General features: G+C 39.8%; 1 protein-coding gene across 1 annotated transcript in view; it reads left to right on the top strand.

Annotated features, from left to right (window-relative positions):
- Positions 1 to 6,030: 6,030 nt before the first annotated feature.
- LOC128087422 (cytosolic phospholipase A2 epsilon-like) overlaps positions 6,031 to 10,513 on the top strand; it is a 31,324-nt gene continuing 26,841 nt past the window's right edge. The window contains exons 1-2 of the mRNA XM_052696984.1: positions 6,031 to 6,112; positions 6,605 to 6,640. Coding sequence (XP_052552944.1) covers positions 6,086 to 6,112; positions 6,605 to 6,640 — 63 coding nt within the window. The 5' untranslated portion in view covers positions 6,031 to 6,085. The remainder of the gene's footprint in view (positions 6,113 to 6,604; positions 6,641 to 10,513) is intronic.

Genomic DNA, 10,513 nt, shown 5'->3' with positions numbered 1-10,513 from the left:
TTTTTTTTTTTAATTATTATTTTTTTATATATATATATAAATTAAGCAGGAGATAACACCATACTTGGTTCCTTCTAAGCAAGTTCTATTTTCTATGCATTAGTTCATGTTCATTAGTAGTTATCTCCTTTCAAACTTTGCTGCTCTATGAGTCAAGACAGAAGCTTCCTTTCAGAAAGGAAACTATTGGTGGCAATCACTTGGACATGGCTCTAGGATGGCTGTGTTCAAGAACTCTTTTTTTCTCAGTTGTTGCTAAAGTCTTTCATTCTCAACTCTGTGAACTTTACCAGCAAGATGGCAACAGTTTTCTGTGAGCAAAGAAGATTGGGAGGATGTCTCTCTAACAGTTCAACTGTTTCATAAGTAAGTTTATTTTCAAATAATGATGTTGGATTTAAATAAACAAATAAATATTTTTTGCTATCTACTTAAAATGTATTTTAGTTATTTTAAAGAATCCTTTTCACAGTTCTGGGAAGATGTAAGAGAGGCAGTATTTTTTGTGCTGGGGTATTTCACCAACCGGTTGCTGGTGGTTGCAACCTTTGGCATTGCTCCTGGACCTTTACTCAACCAAGGCGTGGTGGTGATGTGTTGATGTGCATATTTGGCAGTAGATCTAGAAAATTAGGATGGCTTAGAATAAGCTGTAAAAAGGGAGCCCACTTTAAGAAATTTGGGCCTGCTAAGCAAGCCACTGAAAAGTCTTACGCTGTCCAAACTAATTAGCTTTAACAATTTGATATTTTGACTTGAGGAAAATTTGGTCAAATCCTGGTTTTTGAGTAAGGACCTGACTCCAAGGATACAACATCACATACAAAGTCAATATTTTCCCCGGTCACCAAATTTGGTGGACTTTCTGTAGTGGCTTATGAGTTTCCTTTACAATGGACTCATTAGACTTCTTGTCTGGGGGAGAAAAGGCTTCTTTTTCTGTCCTGTTGAAACTTATTAATATTACTGTATTGCAGCAATATGTAAGTCATCCCTGTGATGCTATGGTGAAAGGCAGTGTAAAAGTAGAGGGGAAATAATGCTTGTTTAAATATAAATCAAAAATAACAAAGCAAGAACAAGATCAGTACCTCCAGTGTGGACATACGTGTATGTTTTTTAATGGAAACTGAGGCTTAGTGATGTATTGGCCTGCACATGCACTAGTAATGTACTGGTATATTGGCTGGATTTTTGAAGTGATTCAGCACTGGTGTAATTGTTCTAATCTGGGTCCAGTCAGGTCAACAATTTCTTCTTTTAGAAACACTTGTTTGTGACCTGTCACACAAGCTCTTCTTAATGTGATGGCACTCTACTGGAAGCAATTAGCTGCGAATATTTATAGTCTTCTGGGACTTAGACATTTCTCAGGCTGACTGTAGGTGCAGTTAACCCCTTAATTAGCTCATGACATAAAGTGACTTTGACAATATTTTGAGTATTGGTTTGGTCTCAGTTGAGCTCTAGATTTCTCTGTGAAGTTCCTAGGCTATGTGTCTTGCCATGCTTATGCTGCAGGAATTACTGGCTCATTAGGTGACACAGAGAGGTGTTTCACACCTCTTGTCTGAGAGGATTAGGGAAGAAAAAACATTGTCTGGACAGTTTCTGAAGTGTTGAATGAACTTGGGATATACTTCCATATTTTTGTATGGGAGACACATTCAGTTACTTCCTGTGAGTGAGTAGGAGGGGTGAGATCTTTATCTCTTCAAAGGATGCCAAGGACATGCAAAATAATTTTTAAACAAGTTTCTCAATACTTTTTGGAAGGCAGAATCCTCCTTCATATGTGTCATAATCAAATTAATGCCTTAGTAAAAATGTAATCCCCTCTACTCCCTGTCAGCTGATGTGATTTCTCTCTGCAGTGGCAGTGAATTTGCACTTCTCATTCTCGGGGATTTGGATTCACATTAAGTTTGAAGGTCTTTACTACTTACAAGAGGGTGATATACAGATTTTCAGATTTTTTTTTCTGGCCTCTGCACCTGGTCCCCTTTAGATTGCTTGAAACCCTTTAGCAATTTGGTTCAGCATGTTGTTTAGGTTAAGGAAAGAAAGAAAATGTCAGACAGTCCTGAAAGATTTTAACACATTGACTTTGGAGAAAGTGAAACTTCAAATAATTTGCATGATTTCTGGTGTGGCATAATTTGTTAAGAAATCATGTTTTAGAAATGTGTTTTAAATTAAAGAAAAAAAGGTTTCATTTGCAAAATTCCCTATTCAGTCAGCACTTCCCCAGAGTCATGTTATTACTGATTGAGTGGAGCTCACTTCTCATTCTGTAAAAGTACACCTCTGATTCTGGGTGTTTTCAAATCGAACCGCAGTCCACGATACTGACAATTGTTGTGATCCTGGCACCAGATTTCTTTTTAGCTAACAGCAACATCCATATCTCTCTTACAGCTCAACACTAGGAAGATCTACATGGAGTTTACCATACAGGTCCTATGTTTCCCACCTGACAGGAAAGAAAAGTATGGGCACTGACGGAATTAGTTCTGCCTTTACTTTGAGTGCATTGTAGAGTATGGAAGAGTAAGTATGTTGAAGATGAATGTTTCTCAGAATGAAATCTGAGACTATGGGGAAGGGGGTGTCATTATTCATCCATGGTTAAGCCTTCTCACATGCAGAGATTCTAGCTTAGCTCCACTGTGCAACTGAAATTTGATTTTGACCTGCTGCTTTTCTTGCTTGATTGACAGGTGAATGTCTGTGTAGATTGTATAGCTTACAGATGTGTTTTAAAATAATAATAATAAAAAAAAAGACAAAGGCTAGAGCCAGAGAAGATCCTCCATCTGTAGAGCTGACGCTCTTTATTTACTTGTTAATTTGTGTTATTTGTTAACTCTGAATACTTCTTTCCTACTAAGACATCTCACTGTCATTTTATAACACTTCTCAATTGTTTTTGGGGTATTGAACTACCTTTGTGATTTAATTTAAACACTAGTCAAGGTGCTTAAGTGATGAGAGGTCATTACAGAGGTAGAACAATCATACTTTTCTCTTGTAATAATATGAAATCCCCCATTACTCATACATTTCTGTAGTCCTAGATGATCAGAAGTTGATGAAGGTGTATATGAGGTAATCATAAGATGTTGGATGCAGTTGTTACTGCAACTTATTGCAACTTGCAACTTACTGCACTTATATCCAGATAATTGTGTCTCTGTTGGGGACAGTAGTCTTTGCAGTAAGGCAGTTCAAATTAATTTTGGCTGCATCAGATCAGCAAGATATTCATATTTGCTTCACTTTCCTTTAATTGAGACTGAGATACATGTGTATGTAGATGCGTACTTCAAAGCAGATGGAGAGCAGAGAAAATTACATCTTCATTTTTACTTTCCTTTACATTGCTCAGAGCTTTAAAGATTACTTCGCGTTTCCTTGTGTGTAATTGTCTCCCTAGTCTTTAAAAAGTGAAATAAGAGTATAAGTAGCATCTATATGGAGAACACTACTGGTTTTGAATTATTTACTCTGGAAATGTACTGGCTAAAAAAAATCTGTTAGTTCCAATATATGGCTTACGAGACTTTGAGTAACTTCTCCCACAGTTTACTTAATGGCTGTCTTTGTAAGTCTCCGTAATTTGAAAAGAATTCAAGAAAAATGTAAAAAGCCCCAACATAATAAATTATACTTTGAAGTAGAAATCTTTTTTGAAATCACAATCCTAGGATGCATTTCTAACACTTGTTAAACAACAGCGGGACAGACTGCAAAATCAGAATTTATTTGGACATGGATTGTATAAGCCTTGCAATATTACCTTTCCATGAGAACAGTGGTCTGCAGACAAAGCTTCTTCAGTGATGAGAAAAATGTTCTGTTAGAGGTGTTATTTGTTAATGATAGAAAGAAACACTACTTACATCTGTTGATCATCATTCTTGACTTTTACAAAGCTTTCAAAGTTCTCTCGCGTGTGTGGGATAAGCTGTGGCTAAGGGAAGGCTACATCAGCTACAAAACTTGGTGATGGTTGTGAGCAGGAGAGGAAGAGGTACTTAAGAGCATGTTTTGGGTGTTGGAATAATTATACTATTTTGAGAAAGCAATCTGAATATTAAACTGTTCAGCAATAAAGATGCAATGAATGCAACACTCCAAATTACAAAGAGGTGATATCCCCTTTTTAGATGTTGTACTAAGGGACATGGTTTAATGGGTAAATATTGGTAAGTGGACAGTTTGACTAGATGATCTTGGAGGTTTTTTCCAATCTTGGTGATTCTATGTTTCTATGAAAGTAATGCTGGGCAGTATTGCATTGGCTTTGAAATAGCTGGGGTGGTAACAAGGGGCTGCTCTGTTTTGCGGCTAAGAAATGAACTAAGTAATGGGTTCTGATTGCCCAAGGAGAGGATAGAGTTCCTCCTCTTTTTCCAGCACAGCATCTGCTGTGGCAAGCTGAGGAAACCAAGCTGAATGACTGATCCTCTTTCATTTGATCAATAATGTGTGGTGGTTTATTTATTTATTCATTGCAGCAGATTCATACTTTATTTTTTAATACTGTATTTTCTTCAGAAAAGCATTCTTCTTTCTAAAGCTGGAAAAACTAGTTTTGCAAGAGCATAAATGGATGATACTCAACTGTGAGTGCTCTGCCTGGATTTATTCATAAGCATTTAACACAGATATAAAGTAACAAAAGCAGAAATTAAGGAAGAAGTGGATTATGCATCAGTATGAAAGGGGCTGATTTAAAAATGTGTTTCGGATACCGAACCTTTCCTTACCACAAGCCCTGTGCCCTACTTGGGATCTGTGATGCAAGTGTTAGTACTACCCTCCCCCTGTCATCAAGCAGGGAGACAGGAAGGAGAGTGGCAGAGCAAGAATCTCATGTCACACACTCCAAAGTTTGCCAACCTACAGACACATGCTAATGCAGGGCTCCTGTAATACATTGCCCTTACAAGCACTGAGTCACTGCACACTAAGTAAATTATAGAAATAAAGAATGGCATAGTTGGAGGGGACCTTAAAGATCATCCAGTTCCAACCCCCTGCTATGGGCAGGGCTGCCACCCATCAGATCAGGCTGCCCAGGGCGCCAGCCAACCTGCTTTGAACACCTCCAGGCACCCACAACCTCTCTAGGCAGCCTGTGCCCCACCCTGCTGTGAGTACAGAATTTCTTCTTAACATCTAACCTGAATCTACCTTCTTTAGTTCAATGCCATTCACACTTGTCCTATCAAAAAGAGGCACCAGGAAGCATTTGGGACCCAGATGTTTCCGCTGTGGTGCCAGCTGGAGCTGCTGTGAGTGGGGCACACACAGGAACCCTTTGTACGCTATACCCTGCTGAATGAGTGGCTGTGCTCCCAGGGCCCACGCACTGAGCACAGCCCCTCCTGCCTCACCTGTCCTCCCCCAGATTTCTCCTACTGCTTGTAGCTCCTGATTTTCTCTCACTGCACATAACTGCAAGCTTTTCTGGGCAATGATTCTTTTTTTTTTTTTTTTTATCCTGCAGATAGACTAAATATCCAGGCAAAGGATACTGAGCATGTGGTTAGGTCACTAAGGCTAGCACAGAGATGTCCAAATAACGTTAGAAGAGCATGTATGCTGCAAATTTAGCTGAAGCACCAAGTCAGTTTACCTTGCTGAGCAGCTTGCTGCTATGGGTGCTGGATAGAGTTCAGGGTATGGAAGGCAGCTTCTGGGATCTCTTCCCAGTACTTTGGTAGCTTTGTGGTAGGGCGGCTGAGAGCTGTGATTTAGTAAGTAACAGACAGTTGAGTTAACAGTTAGCAGTAGTATTTTGTAGAAACCCCCAGGTAGACAGGGGTTTCAGTGTACCCTGAAACACAAAGTAGGTAGAAAAGGAATCTCCTCATTCTGCTGACTCAGCTGACATGCTCCAATAGGCTGCAGGAAGCAGGGAGGGGACTGCCTAATGACTGGGAATAACAAAGGGGTGGGGCAGGAGAACCTGGTCATAAAATCCCTAATCCTCCACCCCTAATATGCATGAGGAGTTCCTGCCAGCCATACAGCTCGGTGTGTTTTATCATTGAACTTAGATGCAACTGGGGCTGCAATGGGATCAAATTTAAGCTCAAATGAGGTAAGCAAAAGAAGCTTTTAGCATACAATCATAGAATCACCAAGGTTGGAAAAGACCTAAAAGGTCTTTTCCAGCAGGTGTAAAGTGGGTGGAATTCTAATTTTCCATAGCCGAGAACAAGCTGTTTTAGGTGTATGGGCAAGCCACAGGAGGCAGGGTTGCTGTTCCTTGGATCTTAGGGTTGCAAGGAGTGTTTTCCTAGGCTAGCATTGTGCAGAACCTTGTGGCATGTCTGTTTTCCAGTTACATTTTCAGGTTAGCAGCATCACTTGTTGTGCCTGCTGAAAGGAAAAGCTGCATGTCAAGAAAGCAAGAAGCTTCCATGGAGTTGTTGACATGGGTTTGGTGACTACTAAAGCACCTAATGGCTGTCATTAATACTCATGGCCCCAAATCAGATTTTGAATGGGAGATGTTTTTAAATGCCAGCCTAAAACAAAAGTTGAACATTTAGTTTAGTTTTTTAACTTTGCCTTGTATTGTTCTTCCTAGACATTTACGGGCACCTCAGCGCCAGTGGAGAGAACGGTAGGTAGTAATTAGCTGCCCCTTCATTAAATGCTGTCCAGTGCTGAATGTACAGCACCAGAAAAATGTTGGGAATTCAGTGGCTCAGGGGAAAACTGTGCTGGCTTAGTTACGGAATGCTGAAAGGTTAAGCTGCAGCTTCAGCTCTGGGGGTGAAGTATTGCCTTACTTTTTTGATGCTTTTGGTGCTGTTGGTGCTGTGCTATATCTGGGCAGGTTTGTTCTTCAACAATTGATTCCTTCAATTGAAGGAATCTTCAATTCCTTCCCCTTTTTATATTATATTTTGATTTCTTTGGATGAAACTTGCCTCTTGCATTGTTCTTTCTGTGTAAGTGGATGTTTCAATGTTTCTTAGTGCTGTAGTAATCTTTTTTTTGTTACCTCTCATTTGAGTTACATGAGTATATACCTCTCATATAACTTAACTTTCACTGCGTAATTGCTTAAAAATTCAGCTTCAGAACATGTAAAACTGGAATGAATGTGTCTTATTTTGTCTCTCCAGATTCATTATCCTCACAGTAGAAATAGTGCCAAAGCTCTAAATGCAAAACAAAAACAAAAAACCAACAAAAACCAAACCCTAGGTATTCTGTTGAGATGGACCTGAGGATGCATTCTTCGGCAAATGAAAACTTCCTGAGTAATTAGCAGACATTCAGGTTGATAAGTATTAGCATAAAGGAAAATGTCAGATTAGCTACTGTTCTGAGCTGATGAATGGGGGGTAGTGGCAGCAGAATGGGGCTGTCTTCAGATACTTGCCATTGGCTGGGTGCTCTTGCCCTGCATTGGTGATGTGGTGGCTTATAAGCCTGGTTGGTTTGAGCTTTGATTGCGCATGATCCTGGTGGTGGGGGACTGCGGTGAGGCTCTCCCAGATGGTGGTGATTTTGGTCATTGTCACATGAAGGTTTGCTGTTAGTGATGGTATTTGATATCTGATTTTGACTGAGAGCCGTTTGATGCTGTCTATGCTCCTCCAAGGTGAAATGCCATAGTCAAACAAGACTTTGACTGCAATGTTTCTTTAAAAAGTGGCTATGAAAATGATGTTTAGGCTTCTGTGTATAATCTCACAGTCAGAAGGAAGCATGCTAACATCATAAATTATTTTTTTTAATCCTTTGTTTTACAGGATCAAACTTGTTTTTTTTTTCCTTTGCCTTTCATTTTACAAATGGGTCTCTAGGGGTGAGAGCTGTACAGTTCTCTGGCCTTAGGTCACGCCTCTCATCTTTACAGTATTTAGGGTGGCAGAGCTGAACTGAATATAGTAAATACAATATGGAGTAGGACACAGAGCCCTTTTTTTCTTGCCGTTTTAGGAAAGGAAAACAAGAACAAGCAATAAAATCATTAAGGACCTGACTTTTTAAAATATTTTTTTGGCCAAGGCAATTAGTAGTTGTGATGATAAATATGTGGATGTCAAACATTTGAGATGTTTTATGCCACTCTAGCTCTACAAGGAAACTAGCTTTCATTACGAGTCAACGTCAGGATAATTCATGGAATGTTTATGTGTTTATGATCAAAACTGAATTGGTCACTTAAATTAAAAAGATAATGTAAGGTACTTGGTGGAAAAATGTAGAGAAACAAACAAACAAAAAACCCAACTTTTTTGATTACTTGAATTACTGTATCATATCAAAATAACATAGACCAACATGGTCTTTACAGAAAGCCATGCTGAACTGTGCAAATTTTAGACTCAGTTTCTCTTCTCTTCCAAGTTTTGGATTTATTCTAATGAGAATGCCGTGGAAGTGCAGGTGGGGAAAAAGTGAAAAACACATGAAAATGGCAGTCTGAACCATGCACATTTTACATAGCTCTTGGAAGGAATGAAGCCTTGGTCCATTTGTTTTTATTCTGTGTCAACCCTAGTGAGCTTTGTCAACTTTTAACATGACCTAGCTATGGGATATTTTAAAATGGGTGAAATAAATATAAAATGCACAGTGCGAGGAAAGTGTTTATTATACATCTGACCTTGCCTGAGGTAGCAGACATGGTAACGTAATGAAATCCTGCCTGGCCCTGGGGCTCCAGAGCTCTTTGAAGTTAGCAGGTGCCACATACCTGATGGAGGCCAGAGCCATGGCAGTGATGTGGGTTTTGGTGTCCTGCTGGGCTTTCTGACAGGGCTGAGCATTTTCTTTGTTGGTCTTCTCAAGTTTTAGTATAGGGATGAGTCTTCTATTTTGTTTCGAAGAGAAAGCTAAGGAAAGAAGGCAGTGCTCTAAATACATCTGTCACGCTGTTTTGCTTTAATAATTGCCTTTTCACTTGATTTAACTCAAGAATATCATATGTGTTTCTAGTCTCCTGAAGAACAATTTCTTTAGAAGTGCAGAAGGAATTTTACTGAAATAGAACAGTTCTAGGGTCCACTTACGCAGCTCTTATTCATATGGATGAGCAATGCATGTGAACAGTGCCACTGACTTCCCTGGGAACAGATATGTCAGGATTGCACAAACGTGCCACAGGACTTTTATCTGACGTAGGACAGGGTGACCAATTCCTGTGTTTGTAATCTCATATATTTAAGTAGTTTCAACAGTGATTATTAAAATGCCTGGCTTGTGTTTCCGGTTTATGAGGTAACAATCAGGTCTCAGACCAAATAAACACAGAAGCCGAAAGTTGTAGTGCATGTAATAGCTGACCTGGGAGGCTTCTGGCCTTGGAATTCACCCAGCCTGTGATACGGTCATCATCAGATTAAAGGGAAACATGTGGAAATCATTGCCAGCATTAACAACATTAAGTCATTAACAGCAAAGGATCCAGTTTAAGATATGCCTCTCAGGAGTTCTTTTCCAAGTGACTGTAAGTTGTTGTGATCTGGATCTGACAAAGCATTCCAACACCTACATTTAGGAGACATAATGTTAGACTTCTGAGTCTTCACAACCCTGAGTTAAGCACTGGGGATTGATTCAATACATTTGCAGAGTTAGATTCCATATATTTGGTGAGTTATACTGGTATGGGAATTGTTACAACAGGTAAGGGAACCATGTAACTAAGCACACCCAGCTGATGGGGAAAACTGAGCTCAGGGACGCAGTTATAGCTTATATCCTACCTCTGTATGCTACTTAGGGCTGAATGAAGAAACCACTACCCACTGGATAAGCAAAGCAGAGGTCTAGACCCTGGTATTTAAAGAAAAAGGCAAAGTTTATTTCCTAAAAATGGCATCCAGCCTAGTGGTTATAGCACTTTGCTGCAATGGGAGATTTTTCTACTCATGCCCATTCTTCAGTATTCAAGAGATACAAGATTTAGCTTTTCTGGGGAAAGGTATTCTCTACATCTTCTGCTAAAATTGTACTATTGAGGACAAAGACATTCAGGATTTTTTTGGGTGAGAGAATAGGGACCAGGTATACATGTAACAAATACATCAGTGTGTGTGGCAGGGATAGGCAAGCCTTGGTTGTTGATCCTTGGGTCTAGGACTGGTTCTTTGTCATGCCCAATTATATTTAATGCATAGAATCATAGAAGGATTTGATTTGGGCTGCCCAGGGCCCCATTCAAACTGGCCTTGAATGCCTTCAGAGATGGGGCATCACCTGATCTCTGGGCAGCCTGTGCCAGTGCCTCACCATCCTCTGAGTAAAAAATGTCCTCCTAATACCTAATCTAAATCTCTCGCCTTTCAGTTCTAGTGATTTCTCCTTGTCCTATCGTTATCTGCCAATGTAAAAATCATAGAATCATAGAATGGTTTGGGTTGGGAGGGACCTTTAAGATTATCTAGTTCCAGCCCCCCTGCTATAGGCAGGGGCCCCTCTTATTAGATCAGTTTGCTCAAAGCCCCATCCAGCCTAGTCTCGAATGCCACAACCT

Source organism: Tympanuchus pallidicinctus, unplaced genomic scaffold, assembly GCF_026119805.1.
Source record: "Tympanuchus pallidicinctus isolate F22 unplaced genomic scaffold, pur_lepc_1.0 scaffold3, whole genome shotgun sequence".
Taxonomy (NCBI): domain Eukaryota; kingdom Metazoa; phylum Chordata; class Aves; order Galliformes; family Phasianidae; genus Tympanuchus; species Tympanuchus pallidicinctus.
The sequence above is the reverse complement of the archived record's forward strand: the minus strand, read 5'-3'. Positions and strand labels throughout refer to the sequence as shown.